This window comes from Corapipo altera, unplaced genomic scaffold, assembly GCF_003945725.1.
Source record: "Corapipo altera isolate COAL_440 unplaced genomic scaffold, ASM394572v1 104, whole genome shotgun sequence".
NCBI lineage: Eukaryota > Metazoa > Chordata > Aves > Passeriformes > Pipridae > Corapipo > Corapipo altera.
Genome location: NW_020884920.1, coordinates 6,594,174 through 6,611,249, shown reverse-complemented (window position 1 = coordinate 6,611,249; position 17,076 = coordinate 6,594,174). Strand labels below are relative to the sequence as shown.

The window sequence follows — 17,076 nt, the reverse complement described above, 5'->3', positions numbered from 1 at the left end:
GTACATATATATTCCTAACTTTTATCTGTGAATGCTGAGAATTTTAAGAGGCAAGGAAATACCATGTTTCAGAAGGCATCTAGTCCCTCTGCTCTGCCACCAGCAGTGACCTTACCCCGTTAGTGTTTTCTGAAGGAGTGATGTTTGTTGTGCCACTGGAGAATCGATTGTAGCGAGCGTTCTTGTTTGAGCTCATAATCTAGGCCAGCATCTGTTAGTCATGGGAAGCTTGCTCTGGGGAAGAAGGGAGACAGAAAGGGAATTAGCTTCATTGTATGTATTTTCCTGGGCTCAGAGAACACTCTCCTGCAGCACTAAGCCCAAGTGTTTACCTAAACTCACATAAATCTGGATTTTCAGGAGGAAGAGGCAAGGACAAAGTCAGATTCCTTTGAATCATTCCTGGATGAGAGTTCAGCATTTTCTAAAAATATTATCTTTTAAAAAGGGGCTCATTTCTCTTTTTCCAGTGTTTACACAGATTTTCACTAAGCTCAAGTTTGCAAAGTCAAGAATTCCACAACAATAACCTGCATAAACACCTGGAGTTTGCTTTCTTTAACCTCAGCTGGAACCTGATGGTGCTTCAGGGCACAATCATGCTGTTATCCCAGTGGATCTGACAAGATGCTCTCAGTCTCCTTCGGAGCCAGGTACTCTTAGGAAGAAGCTGCACCTCCTCTGCCATCACATGGAGGCACTTCTGGCTCAAGCAGGAGTTTCCCTGAGAGAAGCCAAGGCCTCAGCTGGGCACTGAGTTCTCCTCCCAGGCTCCATCCCTGCAGCTAACAGGTTCTGCTTGCACTCCCAGGCTCTCCCAGCCTGCCCAAGGGGCCCTGTGCTCTGGGAATAAGCTGCTCCACAAGGATCCTGACTAAGAGACCCCTTTGTGTCCAAGGTGAGTCTTGGTATTTTCACTGCCAGCAGTAGAGTCCAGGGGCTAAACAGACACACACCTGCAGTGAGGACAGACAGGCCAAAAAGGGTTTACTGAGACAACAAAAATCTCTTTCTGCAGGACAAGAGTCTTGTAAGGAACACCCCACAGGTGTCCCCAATGCAGAGCTCCTGGTCCTGCAAGATGGCTCTGCCCCAGCCAGGCTTCCACACTCCTGCTGCTCCCACTGCCAGCTGTTGGGAGGTGAAATCTCTCAGGGGTTTCCAGCAGTTATTTTTCCCTGGTCTGGAGGTGACAAGTCCTAAATCTCCAAGCTCCTTACAGAACCACCAATGGATTTCTCCACTTTACAGAAAGGGAAACTGAGGCTCAAAGAGAGACAGGGTCCCACCATGTAGCTGTGACTGTGTCCAGGGATTCCCACCTCCCTGGAGAGCCCTGGCACAAGGCTGCCTGCACATGGGGCTGGGCACATCCTGCACCTGCATTTTAAACACTGCAAAGGTGACACTCGAGCTGTCCTTGACCAAGGCTCTGCTCAGGGCCTGACACAGCACTTCCTGGTGCTCCCTGCAGCTCTGGATCCAACAGCTGTCAGGCAGCCAGAAACAGCAGCAGCAGAATCCAGGGAATTGCTACTCAGGACTAAATTCTCAGAAAAACCTACAGTCTAAAACAAAAAAAAAAAAAATCCCACAAAAATTCCAATGAAAAACCAAACAAACAGAAACTCCGAAGCCAAACCCAAAACCATCTTAAAACCAGGGATCTGGATAATGTTTTCCACACATGTGACAGCACTGTCCTGGCTCTTTGCAAATGCCAGATCCCTGAGGAGATGCTGAGCAGAGTTGCTGGAGCTGTCTCAAAACCAGCAGGACTGAAGCAGTGTTGTGCTGCTGCATCAGGGAGACCTGCCGAGTTTAAAGCTGGGCTTCAGCAAGCCAAAGTTTGGCTGTGGCCATCAGATCCTTTTATTCCTGTCAGTGTTCCTTAGGGCACAGAGATTAGAGGGAACTGGGAGGGTGGGTGGTGGGAGAGGGCAGGCAAAGCTTTTGGGTAACACTGGCTGTGGCCCCATGAGGTCTGAACCCCACCCAGCCTCTCACACTCCTTGGACCAACCCCTGGAGCTCTTGGCTTCCTCCCAGCAAAAATTCACCTCTTCTGCACAGCATTTCTGGACTACAAAGCCTGAAGATCAAAGAGTCAAACAGGTCTCCAGCTGGGGTCTCCAGATGATGCAGTGCTCATAAATAAAGCAAAGCCAAGTACTTCCACGAGTGATGGCACAAACTGCCACATTTCCTGGGGTCTCACGTCTCAAGGCTGCATTATCTCATCCTTAATCATCGCTTGCATGTATCCCTAAATTTCCCCTCTCCACAGGTTCCCTGTGTGTAACAATGCAGCTAAGCTCTGGTCATTTCCACTAAGGCAGAAATAGAGGGACTCACTTTTCAGGGATATGAATCCATGATTCCTTCTTCAGAGAACCTCAGCAACATCTACCCTTTATCCTGCACTGCTCAAAGCCAAGAGCAGGGACATGCTCCCACCTCACCATTCGTGTCAGCGTTAAGGGAACCTTGCATATAAAATATTCCTATTGGGTTTGAGGGCAAACAATCATTCCCAGATGGAAAGGGAGGAAGCCCATTCTAATGGTGGATTTGGGGCTGTCTGGAGACTCATACAGAAGCTTCATTCCCTTCTCATTTTCAGGGTATGTATCACCTTCAGATGTAACAGATGGAGCGATGGGAAAGCACTCGGAGACAGGGAAAACCAAAAATGGGGACAACCAACAGCTTGAGGAGTTCTGGAATATCCTTAAACATTGGCTCAGATGTGCAACCAACAGTGACTGCAGGCACCTGAGCCACTACAATGACCCCTACAGCACCTGCCTGGGAACTTCCCAGGGATAACCCACAGGCCACGAAAAAGTGTCCTGGAGAGGCACTGAAACATCTCCAGTCTCACCCTGGCCCAAAATCACACTGAAACAGATGCAACAGAGCTTGGATAAATCCAAAGTGAGGAAGAGAACGGGGATTTTCCACTTATTGTCTATAAGCACAACCTGTGCTCTGCAGCTTGGCTGAGCAACCTACCTGCAAGGAGCAGCAGGGACCTGCTCTGTCTGCTCCGAACAGAGAGCAGAGGAACATGAGCAATGGGAAAAATGCTGAGTGGAATATCAGCCACAGGAATATCTGATTTCAGCCCAAATCTCTGCACCCACCAAAGGCAGGAGCATTTCAGCAGAGCAGACACCTCCCCAGAGCACTGTCAGACAGTTGCTCCCATCTTCCCAGAGGTACTCAGAAAGGCCTTTTCCACCTGGTATCAAGCAAGTTAAAAGGAGGCAGAAAAGAGCTGATCCTGTCAATATTAATATCAGATTCCTACAGCACTGGCAAAAATCTCTGCCAGATTTCTGCAACTTTGCCTGGCATCTGAACCCTGCCTGCTACACTGTCCTGTGCTCCCAGGCCTGGAGGATGTGTCCCCTTCCTGGGGATCCCAGCCTGTGACCCAGATTCTCCTTGCCCAGAGTTAATTTTTCTAATACTTTTTTTTTTTTTAACATGCAACTTCAGTGTTTTTTACAGTAAACAAAGAGGGGAAAAAAAAATCTACCCTGGAAAAGGAAGCAGTGGGGACCAGCTATCCAGTAAATCCCACGGCTGATCGTAAGCAGATGTGAGGGAGGGGAAGGGATGAGTTTCAGCATTTGCACACCACGGGGATCAACTCAGGCTTTTGAGACTCAGCGAGGAGAAAAGCCTTAAAATCCTTCTGTAGTAATCCAGGCAAGGAAAAACCCAACCACCAGTAGCTGCAGAGGCAGCTGGGGGAAGCAGTGTTCTTCCTACTGCTGAGTGGAGATCCAGTGGGATCAGCCATGGATCACACTGCTGCCAACCCTGCCACTGCACCTCAAAGCAGGGAGAAGAATCACCTCTGGGACCAGTGGCCTGGCTAATCATAGAATCCTGGAATGGTTTGGGTTGGAAGAGACCTTAAAGGTCTCCCAGTTCCAACCCCTGCCATGGGCAGAGAACCACTGGCCATGCTGAAGAGGGGTCTGGTGGTATCTGCCTTCTCTCCACCCCCAGAGCACACACAGTTATTCCCAATACTCTGCAGAATATCCTTACAACCAAGCACAAAGGCCAAGGCTTTGAAGGGGGACATGGCACAAGGAAAAGGGACAGCAGAGTATCCCATCCTTCACAAACATCACATAACCTGTCCAGTCCTGATCGAGAGCCAGTTCCCAGTGCAGTAATCCCACCTTTGCAGGCACCAGGGCACTGCTGGGCTGTGTGCTCTGGCTGCTCTCCAGGTGAGCCACGGGCACGGCAGTGGGTCCTGCAGGTGACACGTGCCACGACTGGCAGCTGCAGTGTCCCACAGTGTCTCCCTGCCAAGACACCAGCAAGAGTTTCCTTTGCCTTACGCAACCGCCAGCCCGTGACGCTCAGTGTGTCCTACATCTGCCAGTTCTTCTTTCCCCCCTCCTTCCTCTCTCCATTGAAGCCCTCTCCAAGGTTATTCACCCCCAAGGAAACCACTGGAGCAGCAAAATCATCCACAGCAGGAGTGTTTGCCAGCGGGAAAGACAGGCATGGGTTATCCTGCTCCGTCTGGAACAGCCCCGGGTGACGTGAACTTCCTTATCTCACAGCCTGGGTATTTATGGCATAAGAGCTTCTGTTCCTCTTACAACACCACACTGAGGACGAGAAGGGTTACACATCCTTGACAGTATTGGCACATCCCCAGGGAAATACTCTAAGAAAAGCTCCCACAGCCCAGCTCCACGGGACAAGGGGAAGGCACACGGGTGCCGAGAGCAGGGGGTGGCTTTGGGGGCTACCCCCACTTCCTTGTCCATATCCCAAGCTCTCACACATCCAGGGCTCCTCTGGGGGAGGTCACAGGGCCAGTATATCCAGCCCAGTTGGGGCAGGTTGTCTACCTTGTCCTTCTGCAGGACCAAGGTGTTGCCCACACATTCTGTGAACTGGTTCTTAGTGGCCCACAGCGACCAGCAAGGGAACATCTCGAACCCCAGGACAGCCTGGTGACAGTCACACTGGCTTCCCTGGTATCTTGGTGGAAATAGCACCCAAAAGAGCTTGTGAGCTGCATTAACAGGGCTTTAAGAACATGGTCACCTGCTCTAGGTGACCCTGCCTTGGCAGGGAGTTGGACTAGATGGTCTCCAGAGGTCCCTTCCAACTCTAATTAACTATTCTGTGACTACCAGAATCTCCTGGTGACGAGGACTATCAGCATCTGGTCTGACTTGTAAAACACAGGCCTCAGAATGCTGAGCTACCCCAGATCCCTGAGACAGACACCTCTCAAGTCAGTCACCAGACAGGAAGCAGAGGGTGGAGCCCAATGGTCCCTCCTCAGGTTAGGGTAAGGTCCTTCCAACATAAACCATTCCAGGATTCCCTGATTTTCACAGCTGCTGAAGACAGAACTGATGCTCTGACCCAGCAGGACATTTCTTACACTCTTTGGGAGGCCTTTTGAAGGCCAGGATCATATGCCAAGATGTGCAGTCAGTGCTAGAAGGACACAAAACAAGAACAGAAGTTCAGCCTTACTGACAGAACGTGGCACCTCCATCTGGTGGGCGTTGGGTTCTAGGGAACAGCCTTTGTATTGTTCAGAAGTTTCTCCTGTAAGTCATACAAACTTTCCCGAGACCAAAATTGTATTGAGCTGTCATCAATAAAAATAAAACTGATATTTTTAATTGCTGCTGCTTTTACCAGTGCTTCCACCAACTGCAGGGCTGTGAGAGCACATTCAACAGCTGCTTGAACGTGGCCATGCCTTTGAGCAAACGGGGTTCAGAATGGGAAATCATGTCATATGGTGCTTTTCCTAACTGATAATGACTCCTTGGGATAGAAGATTTTTTTTGTAATACTTCATGTCAAAACCTGAAGCAGTAACTTTCAGATGTGCCCATAACTGGATCAAAAGTGATTGCTCTGGTGGAACAAAGCATCTCATTTTTCTCCTCCCCCAAAAAAACGAAGTTAAAAGGAAGGACAGAGGCCAATGTTCAATACTGTTCCGTGACACAAAAGCTACATTTGAAGCTTTACTTCCATTTTTGGTAACCTGGAAGCACCCACCTACTACACCATTTTTGTTTTGCAGACCAGGGCTCAGTAGTTCTGACCCCTCCAACCGAAATTGCCGTGTCTGGGCTCAGCAGCTGCACAGTCACTGCTGGGCAGCCAGGCTGGCAGGAACAGGCACGTCCAGAGCTCCTCCACACAAAGACTGGAATCAAAAGGTGCTTTAAATGTTGGCCCTAATGCTGCAGCTTCGTGCTGTGCCTCTCACAGCCTGTGCTCTTCCACATCCTCCCTCAAAGAACAGGCCCACTCAGACACCATCACATTGTTAAATTGGGGATTTGGTTAAGGAAAAAGAATAAAACCCCAACCAAGCCCCCAAACCAACAACATCCTACCCTCCAAGGCAAAAATCTCAGTTCTGCTGCAGTTCCTTGGGAGGAAATGGCCACCCCTGTGTTGATAAGAATTATCAGGCTTTAAAAGCTGAGAATAGTCACTTACACCACTCACACCACAACTGGTGCTCACTGGTGCTCCTCAGCCTTGCTTGACAGAGAGACCAAATGGCTGCCAAGACCCCACAGGGTCCTGTGGGCTGGCTCAGGCCCCGCTGCTGCCAATCTGGTTGAGAGAGGGGCTTGCAACTCATCTAAAAAGCCTCTAAGACATGGCAGGTCAGCAGCAAAGCCTGGGATATGGAGAGATTCAGCCTCTGTTCTTCCAAGGGAGCCAGAGGAACGTTTGTCTCACCTGGATCCTCCTCTCCTGGAGCCCTGCTAGACCCAAGGCAATCACAGCTCCTCCTCTCCTTCATTCCTTGATTCCTGTGCCACCACTGAGGCCTCTTCCAACTGCTTTGCCTTACTGGCTGCACTGCACTCCTCTGGAAAGCTGTAACCAGCCCATCACATTATGGGATTCTTCCAGATTAAAGTCATAAGAAACCTGAGCCCATAAACATAAATCAAGAAGCACAAAGTATCACTTCCACCACCCCCCTCCTCCCCAACATCCTCCAAAGCTTTGAAACTTCATGACACACTCTTGCCCTCTGGGTGCAATGGGAGCACTTCAAAGATCAGACTGAAACACATCAGCTCCTTCACAAAGAAAAATAACCCAGTAAATTCCAGTTACCTGCTCTTTTTTTTGTACAGTTGCCTTGGACTTTGCAGTGAGAATAAGCAGGAGGCACAACACAGACACCTACATTCATTGATCAAACTGTGACCCTCAGAGAAACAAATGCTGAATCTTGGATTCCAAAAGGAATGGTGCAAGGCTGTGGACACTTGCACCATGGCAAATCTATGGACACCTTTGAGACAGCAGCACTGTTCAGCGTCCCACAGCTCCCAGACACTCCCCCATGGTGACTCAGGATACAAAGGGGAGGCACCTGGACACAGCCTCTCCTCACAAACTTGGCTTCCATACTCACAACTCTGCCTAAGGAAAACCAAGGACTTCCCAGCCCTGAAACCACCAGGAACAGCCCCGGAACACACTTGCTGAGTTGCAGTCAAGAGTTCCACGTCCTCGCAAAGGTCACTCTGAAGGATCATAAAACCAGCACAACAGGGCTCTGGCTGTTGGACAAGCCACAGGTACCCACTTCCAAACCAGCGCTGGATTCCAGGTCTCCACTAAGGGATGGAAACAGTTCCTCCCTCCCTGCTGTGAGGGCTGAAGCAGAGCAGCTTCCCAGGGAGCGCTGCCATGGGCTGACACCCAACACCCGGAGCAAACCCCTCTCCTGGGGGACACTCACCCTCGGCCATCCCGGCTGGCCCGGAGCAGCAGAGCCCGACAAGGCGCCTCCATGCCCAGTTCCTGAGCTGTGCACAGGCTCTTCCCGTGCACAGGCTCTTCCCGGCCAGGCCGTCCCTCCCGCTATCTGTGTGTGTGTGTGCATCGCTCCCCAGTGATGTAAACACAAAGGCATGCGGAGCAGTGGGCGAGATGTAAATCCAGCTGGAAAATCCCACAGCTCAGCCAATCTCCACGCTGCCTCCCAGCATTGCCCTGGCTGCTCCGGGAATGCTCCCTTCCCGGTTCAGCTTAGTGCAGGAAAAACAACCCTCTCAGAGCACACAGGGATTTACTCCCCCGATCCGGGAAAGGGACAGTCCATTGCTCGCTTTATGGGAAGTTTGGGTTTCTCTCCCTCTTTAGAGAGTTCCCAAACTATTCAGAATTATGAATATCAAACAGCAACACAGTCTTTGCTTGGAAAGATGATCCAGGGGAATCCAGTTAACTAAGAACCACCACAAAGGCTGAGCTGGGGAGCAGGACTCACCCAAAACACAGGCACTGACAGTGGGGGACTCCTACTGCCAGGACACCCACCCCCACAACTGAGGGTTTCCCAAGAGCAGGACTGCCCCACTCCAGCCCAGGACACCTCATTAAAAGCTGATGAAACTCTGATGAAACTCTGAGCTTGGGCTGTGCTAAAGGCAGAGTAGGAGCAGACTCAGTATGTAATTTGGGGTGCTGCTGCCCTGGGCTCCAGGGGGACTTGCTGAGGTCCAAAGAAGGGTGACACGTACCCCTGTGAGCAACCAGCCACCTCCTTCCTTGTCCCAGCTGCCACTACATCCCTCAATCCAATCCATGGATGAGGGGATGTGCCAGTGTGTCCCTCACCATGCCCATGGCAAAGGGTCACAGGCAGGGAAGGGCCGACGAAGGGAATACAAATCAGGAGGGATGAGTTCTGACAGGCTGAACCTGTCCACGGAACCCAAGTGCTGAGGTAGTGAAACCACGAAGGATTTTCTCTCCAGTACCTTTCTCCTGGTGCAGCTGGGCTTGGCTGAGACAACCTGTGAGACAGGTACAGTCACGCTCCAGGAAATCCCACAGTCGTGGCCAGAAGGGCCTGGAAGTTCCCATGGAAGAGGGGAACGCTCAGCCCACAAGGTAACCAATGGTTGAACCCCAACGGAGGCTACAGAGTGCTCAGCACCACCCAGGGCCACCCCCAGTGCTGCTCAGCAGCAGCTCCTGGCAGGGCAGAGTTGGCTCCAGCTCCAGCACTCAGTGCTCAGCAACACCCCAGAGCCCGGGGGGGTCCCTGCGGCTCCGGCAGCGTCGGGATTGTGGAGCCCCGGGAAGGGAATGTTTGCCTGCACAAAGGTTCCAGCCAGCGGGCACAAACTTCCATGTGGTGCTTCACACGTGGCTTAAGGCCCTTGAAGGCTGTGCTGCCACAGGAACAGGCAGGTTTGGGCCCACCCTGCAGAGCAGCCGGGATCCCCCAGGGATCCCTCGGATCAGGGAACCGAACTGCCTGGAAACTATGGATTGGGTTTTTTTCCCCTTGGGTTCAATCAATATCCTGAAAATTCCTGTTGGGGTGTCAACCAGTGAAGGTACCAGCGTTTCCTGACAGGAAACTCCACTTTGGCTCAGTTTTCCCAGAGCCACCGGGTAAAACTGAACCTCCCTCAGAATGAAACAAACGTTCCTTCCCTTGGGGAAGTCTCACCTGCACACGAATCAAACCCCAGCATCTGAGATTTCTGGCTGGATTCACCCTGTCCCTTCCCTGCTCGAGACAGCAGTGCCCTGGGGGGACCCCAGGACACGGAGGGGGACCCAGCAGAGTGTGGACAGCTCCCTGCTCCTACAGCTTCCTGCATGACCTTAGGAAATCCCAAATTTCTCTCACTGGGGGTAGGTTTAGGTTGGACATCAGGAGGAATTTCTTCATGGAAAGGGTGATCAGGCACTGGAAGGGGCTGCCCAGGGAGGTGGTGGAGTCCCCATCCCTGGAGGTGTCCAAGGAATGACTGGACGTGGCACTCGGTGCTCTGGGCTGGGGGACAAGGTGGGGATGGGGCACAGGAGGGACTCCATGGGCCTTTCCAACCTCAGTGATTCTGGGATTCTGTGGTCTCGCTACTTTTGCTCAGCCAGGGCTTTCTAGAATCATCCTTCAGTCCACAGTCCTCTCCTCACAAACCCTGTTGTGGCTGGAAGCTGAAACCCTGACAGACAAACACTCAGACCACAATGCAGCAGCTGCTTAGAGGAACACAACAGCTTTGTCCAGGCTGAGAACACATTGCTGGGAGGGAAATGCACAGGGAGGCAAAATTAGAGCACTGGGATTGAAACAAAGTCAAAGCAACTCTGTCAAAGTGGAAAAAATAACCACCAGGCCACAGTTCTTAACACAGCCTGGCCCTGGCAGGGACAACAGCCCACACACCAAACCTGAGTAACTCCTGTCCCGGCTCCTCTCACACTCAGCGAGCCCCCGGCAGCACCTCAGCCCTCGTCTTTGACCCCACAGGGCTCTAAAGCATCTGAACACAAAGGGAACCCGCACCCTGGGCTGCCCTGCACAGCCCGGATCCCGCAGGAGCAGGGACAGTGCCTGTCACCGGGAGCAGGACCCAGAGCGCCGCCGGCACGGGAACACAACAACGCCCGTGCCTGCCCCGGGACCCGCGGGACCCCAGACACCCCCATCCTGAGCCTCGGGAGAGCACGGCACGGGGAAACGAGGGCACCGCGAGGGCAGGGGAGGACAGGCAGCGACGCGTGCCGGGGTCGGGCAAGGGACGGGGCAGAAAAGGGCAAAACTGGGCAGAAAAAGGCAAAACTGGGCAGAGTCTGCGATGAGACCCGGGAAACACACCGGGAGGGCACGCGGGGCAGAGAGCAGGGCACGGGCGGGATCCACCGGCACCGAACAGCGCGGAGGCGGCGCTCGAGCCCCTCTGAGCGCCCGCACGGCCCCGCCGGCACCTCCGAACACACTGCCCGGGGCCGGGACCGGGCGGCGGGCACGGGGCAGCGCCGGGAGCCCCCGCGGGCACTCCTCAGCCGTTCCCCCCAGCGGGACCCGTCCCGCCCGGCCCCCCCGTCCCGGCCGTACCTGGGAGCGGCGGCGGCGGCCGCAGCGCCGGTGCCCGGTGCCGGCACATCGCGGCCAGGCCTGCTCCCCGCTGCCGCCCGGCCCGGAACCGCCGCGCGCGCCGCTCCTCGGGACTTGTAGTCCCACGCACCGCTCGCCGCCCGCGCGGCCACGCCGCCCGCACTACAACTCCCAGCGGCCCTCGCGGCGCGGGCGCTTCGCCCTACAACCGCCGTCGCCACTGGCTCGGCCCGGCCTCCGGCGGTAGCCAATCAGACGGCGGCAACCACCGCCTCGGGCCACGCTGCGCAGCGCTCCGCCATTGGCGCGGGGGAGCCCGGCGGCCAATGAGCGCCGGGAGGGGCGGGGCGGCAATCACGCCAACCGCTGACGATTGGCTGCGCCCACGGCGGCCTGACCAATAGCGGCGTCGCGGAGGCTATAAAGTCCGCGGCGGGGAAGTGCCCGCTCTCTTTCCATGCGGAGGTGAGGAAGGGACGGAGTGCGTTAGGGCGCTCTGGAAGGGAAGGGAACGGGGCTGGTAAAGAGAGCGGGCCGCTGATGATCCATATTGACCTTTCTGACACCTCGTCTGAGGGCGGCGGGCGGCCGCGGCCCCTGCTGAGCAGCCACGGCTGAGGCCCGCGGGAGCCGCGGCGCTGCCGGGCCGGGCGCTCGGGCCCCCCCCCCCCACGCACTGCCTTCTCCCCTCAGGGCTCGGCGGGAACCGGCGGCGACGCGGGACGTCCGTGCCCGGACCCCGGCTGCTCCCGGGGCTCTGAGCAGGTCAAACGCCTGTGCCGGGTGTGCTCTGTGGTAAGTTGGGCTGAGCCCCTCTGCTGCTGCTGTACAGCAGGGGGGTCAGGGCTGTTATAAATTACGACCACTATGGATCAAAATACCAATTAAAATTTATTGATTACCCAGATATAGCAAGCAGAATATGAGCAAATGCAGCGCTGGGCGACAGGGGAGTCACCGCTCCACCAACTGCCGCACTAACATGCTAAGACAGTCCCTTTTTATATTCTTCCAGTTCCGTCTTCCGTGATGTGGCACTAGTACTCTGCGCGTGCCCGGGCTGTTGCTAGGGGGTCTTTTCTGCCTCCTGGTGGTCGTCGAGGCTGAAGTAAGACGTCTTCCTCGGGTGTCCTCTTTCTGCCCTTTGGTTCTGGCAGCAATCTTATATGGGCTGTCCTTTTAGTTCTTGGAACATTTGGCAATCTTAAGGTATACCTTGCGTAAGCATTGGTATGGTTCTTTTGTGGTTTAGCAGTTTAGCATTTGTCTTAGCTTTGCGGTTAAAGCAGAACATCCTGTTTGATAACCAATATCACCCATCGTAGTCTATCACAAGGCCCTTAAAATTGAACTAAGTCAGGCTCCTGTTTTAAGTTTACCAGATTTAAAAAGACCCTTTCATTTGTTTGTGAATATACACGAAGGAACAGCCTTTGGAGTACTTACTCAGGAATGGGCAGGGCAGAAAAAGCCCGTGGCGTATCTTTCTAAGTTGTTAGATCCTGTTAGTAGAGGATGGCCGAGCTGTTTACGAATAATAGTAGCTGCTGCACTATTACTTGAAGAGACAAACCGCATTACCTTTAGTGGAGACATAGTCCTATATGCGCCTCATAATACCAGAGGGGTTTTACAGCAGAAAGCAGAAAAGTGGTTAACCGATAGTAGACTTCTGAAATATGAAGGAATATTAATTGAGTCCCCTAAACTAACACTGAAGTCCACTGGAGCGATCAATCCAGCTGAATTCCTGTATTCTGGAGAACCTCCACCCCTTATGCATAATTGTTTTCAAACCATTGAACAGCAAACAAAAATACGCCCGGATTTAGAAGAGGAGGAATTAGAAATGGGGGAAAAGCTATTTGTAGATGGGTCATCTCGGATAGCGGACGGGAAAAGGATTTCAGGGTATGCAATAATACAGTTAGTAAAGGGGGAATTTAAAATTTTAGAATCAGGACCCCTGAGTGCCAGTTGGTCAGCACAAGCATGTGAATTGTGTGCGCTTTTAAGGGCCCTGATACACCTGTCGGGCAAAGTCAGAGCTATATACACCGACTCTCGGTACGCGTATGGAGTAGTACATACTTTCGGGAAGATATGGGAAGAAAGGGGACTTATTAATTCCCAAGGCAAGGAGTTAATGCACCCAGAACTTACACGACAAGTTTTAGAAGCGGTAAAAAGACCTAATCGAATTGCGATTGTACACGTAAAAGGACACCAGAAGGGAGTGAGTTACCAAAACCAGGGGTAATAATGCAGCCGATTTGGAAGCAAAACGGGTAGCTGGAAATAAAACCACTACACTGTCCGCACGGGTAGTTAGTGAAAAATCATATAGTTTTGGGTCACAAGAAAAAGAAAAGCTAAAAGAAATCGGAGCTGTGGAAACTGATGGCAAATATATCCTACCTGATGGCAGGGAAGTAGTACCAAAAGCAATCGCGATTGAAGTATTATCAAAAATACATGCAAAAACCCACTGGGGAACCCAAGCATTAGTAGACCACTTTGAACAATTATACTCCTGTATAGGAATATATAATATTGCAAAAGTGATTACTGCTACCTGTGAAACATGTCCAAAAGTAAACTGTACTAGAATAAGAGGAAAACCTTTTGGAGGGCGTTCACTTGCATACAAACCATTTTCAAATATCCAAATTGACTTCACAGACTTACCTAAAGTTGGAGGATATAGGTATTTGTTGGTAATAGCTGACCACTTAACACACTATATAGAAGCATTCCCTCCCTCAAGGGCTACGGCAAACCAAGTCACAAAAGTGTTATTAGAACAAATAATACCTCGGTATGGTGTAACTGAAGTTACAGACTCGGACAGGGGACCACACTTTGTGTCAAAAGTCATTAAGGAACTAACAGAAGCTTTGGGTATAAAATGGGAATTCCATACCCCCTGGCATCCCCAAAGCTCAGGAAAAGTAGAAAGAATGAATGGGGAATTAAAAACAATCCTTACAAAATTAATAATTGAAACAAAAATGTCTTGGGTGAAATGTCTACCTATGGCCTTGCTAATCATTTGGACGAGGCCCTGGGCAGACTTGGGCATATCAGCCTTTGAAATGATGTATGGAATGCCCTACTGAATCCAAGAACCCCAGAATCATGTATTAATACACAATACTACTATTAACGAATATATTTCTCAACTTTCTAAACATCGGAACATGTTATGGAAAAAAGGGCTTATTGTACAACGACCACCTTTGGATTTAAAAATCCATAACATCGAGCCAGGAGACTGGGTGATGGTAAAAACCTGGAAAGAAGAGACATTAAAACCTAAATGGGAAGGACCTTATCTTGTCTTGCTTACTCCAGAAACAGCGATTCGAACTGCAGAACGTGGATGGACGCACGCCAGTCGCATTAAAGGACCAGTGAATCCCTCACGCTGGAAAATAATCAGCGCTCCTGGAGATACCAAACTGGTCTTGAGAAGATAAGTTATGATAGAGACATTGAGCAATTTCTTTGATGCCTTACCTTTTGGAATTAAGTGTCTACTAGTATTGTGGCATTCAGTCTATCTTTGTTTGTATATTATTTATGAAAGATCGCGAAGTGGGGCAAAGGAATTTGTTAAAATATGTTAGTTCTAACATAACATATAGGAGACAAGTGGACCCAGAGTACATTTATAACCAAGACATAAGAGTAAAGTGTAATACACCAGGTTGTAAGTGTTATCCATTTGTTTTAAATGTAAAAAGTGCCAAGAGAAATGGTGGAAGCATTGTAGATACGGATATCCTCCTAGAGGAATCTGTGATCAGTGCTACCGATCAGAACGAAACTTTACTATTTGGGCATTAAAACAACTAGAAGAAAGAGGAGTTCCATGGGGATCCCCCAGGTGGTGGAATTATTTCGTATTTGGATTTAACCCTCAATATTTCTGTTTTCACCCAAACGAACCAGCCCCCTTTGTAGTAGATACAGTGAAAGTCCAGTGCCGACGGGACATCAGTGCCTTGCCTTGTGATGGGTACATGGTAAAAGCCACCTCGTGGTCTGCATATACAGTACGTCTCACTAAAAATAAAGGGCATGTTCCTGCTTGGGACTCCTGCTGCCAAGAAGATGGAACACCCTGTGACTCGAAGCAATCGAGCTGACAGGGGAGGCAGAGGAGAAAATCCCGAAAAGAGGAAGAGCCTAAACCGTGGAATGCACAAGCTGCAATGGCCAAACTCCCCCAGGACTGGTGAAGGTAAGAGGGCTGGTAATATCCAAATTAGTAAACAAATTAATACAAAAATCAACAAAGATCAAAGTTTTTCTCTAGGCACTGGTTACATAATTGCAGTCTCCATTGTACTCTTGGCAGCACCGATACATGCAGGAAACCCACATGAACTATTCAAATGGAGTTTGATCAGATGGGAAAACCAAAAAGTACTTACTACCTTTACAGGGTCAGGCAGCCCCACCTTTTATACACAACTGTGTGATCTAATCGATATGAAACCCTGTAGAAATCTTTACCCGTATTATATGTGTCCTGCCTCAAACCCAGGAAAATCTCACTGTAGTTACCCTGGACACTTCTATTGTGGCTATTGGGGATGCGAAACCTTAGCATCAGACTGGGAGGTAACCCATCCTGATCAGTACCTACAGTCACACTGGGGGAAAGAAAATTCCAGATGTATACCCCCTAAGCGGGATATCTCCTGGGGAATCTTAGATGCTGGAAATTGTACTGGTGTAACATTAAAAGTTCTCCAGATGATGGATGAGAGTTGGCTGGTAGGCCGAATGTGGGGAATAAGAATACGAGAACAAGGACCTGACCGAGGGGGACATTTCTTAATAAAGAAAGAAAGAATCCCTCACGACCCTCTCCCAGTAGGGCCGAATCCAGTGTTGAATCCTCCCGTACCACAAAAAGAAACTATTCCGTCCCTTATTCCGTCCCTTTCCCCGGACAACACAACCCCTGTTTTGGAAAATATTAATGTTACTGAACCCCCTATACCTAAACTATCAAAACATAAAGATCCCTCATGAGATTTGATGCAAACCTCTTATCAGGCTCTTAATAAAAGTAAACCAAACCTTACATTAGATTGTTGGCTATGTTATAATGTCAAACCGCCTTACTTTGAAGCAATAGGAAAACCCAATAAAGTCCAATGGTCAAATGGATCAAATCCTCTAGAATGCAGATGGGAAGAACAAAGAAATCATACCCAGGGGATAACAATACAAATGGTGACAGGCAAGGGTAGATGTATCGGAACTGTTCCTTTTAGGTACCAACCTTTATGTAATGAAACTATCTCTAATTGGGCCATAGGACAGCATAAAAATAGAAGTGACAAAATGGGTAATACCACCAGGAGGAGCTAAATGGGTATGCTCGGACATAGGAGTAACTCCATGCTTATCCCTCACTGTCTTTAATACAAGTGTATTTTGTATTCAAGTACACTTGTATTCAATCACACCTAGGATTATGTATCACACCTTGGAAGATGTATTTCGACATTTTGAAGGAGAACTTCCCAGACAAATTAGAGAACCTTTTACTGCGGTAACTGTAGCAACCTTGTTAATTGCAGGAGGTGTGGGAGCAGGAACCAGAATAGCTTCTTTAGTAAAGGGAAAAGAAATACAAAATTTACAAGTAGCTGTTGATGAGGATTCAGACGGCTCTTAAAGCACAAAGATGCGGCTGCAGAATGGGCTGGAGTACAAGAAATCATCGACTGTCACTCTCCCACGTGGGTTAGTTCCAGGTGAATGCCCTGAGTGCAGTAGTGTGGGCAACTAAAAGCATTTACACTCTACGGCGTGTAGATCGAGAATTTAAATCTTTATTCTGCTTAGTTGTGTGGAATATAACAAGTTATTCCAGCAGTGTTCTTGCCCCAGCCTCAGATCAAGTCCAGCCTTGTCATTAAACTCTTTGCTGCTGTACCAGTTTTTTAGCTTGCAGGTTAATAAAGTTTTCAACGACTTGCTTGGCTTTTGTCTCCGTTATTCAAAAATCCCATGGGTGACATGTAAAACCACTGACTGACTTTAAACTTTATTTTTGGGCACCCAGCGGGACCAGGGTGTATTGAAATAAACTGCAGCTCAGCCCAGCTCCCTTTCATTGGAGTCTTGGAGTCACTTAGGGTA

The 17,076-nt window shown here is 50.4% G+C and overlaps 1 protein-coding gene across 4 annotated transcripts in view; it reads right to left on the bottom strand.

Moving 5' to 3' along the window:
- Positions 1-10,989, bottom strand: part of TRAF7 (TNF receptor associated factor 7) — a 31,032-nt gene extending 20,043 nt beyond the window's left edge. Inside the window, exons 1-2 of one of the 4 annotated variants that reach the window (XM_027656614.1) lie at positions 10,912-10,989; positions 116-234 (exon numbers count right to left, since the gene is read on the bottom strand). In XM_027656614.1, coding sequence (XP_027512415.1) covers positions 116-196 — 81 coding nt within the window. In that variant the 5' untranslated portion in view covers positions 197-234; positions 10,912-10,989. Of the gene's footprint in view, positions 1-115; positions 235-6,767; positions 7,732-7,788; positions 8,656-10,671; positions 10,689-10,911 lie in introns of those variants that run through there. The other 3 variants (XM_027656618.1, XM_027656616.1, XM_027656617.1) reach the window with 3 other exon arrangements.
- Positions 10,990-17,076: the final 6,087 nt, after the last annotated feature.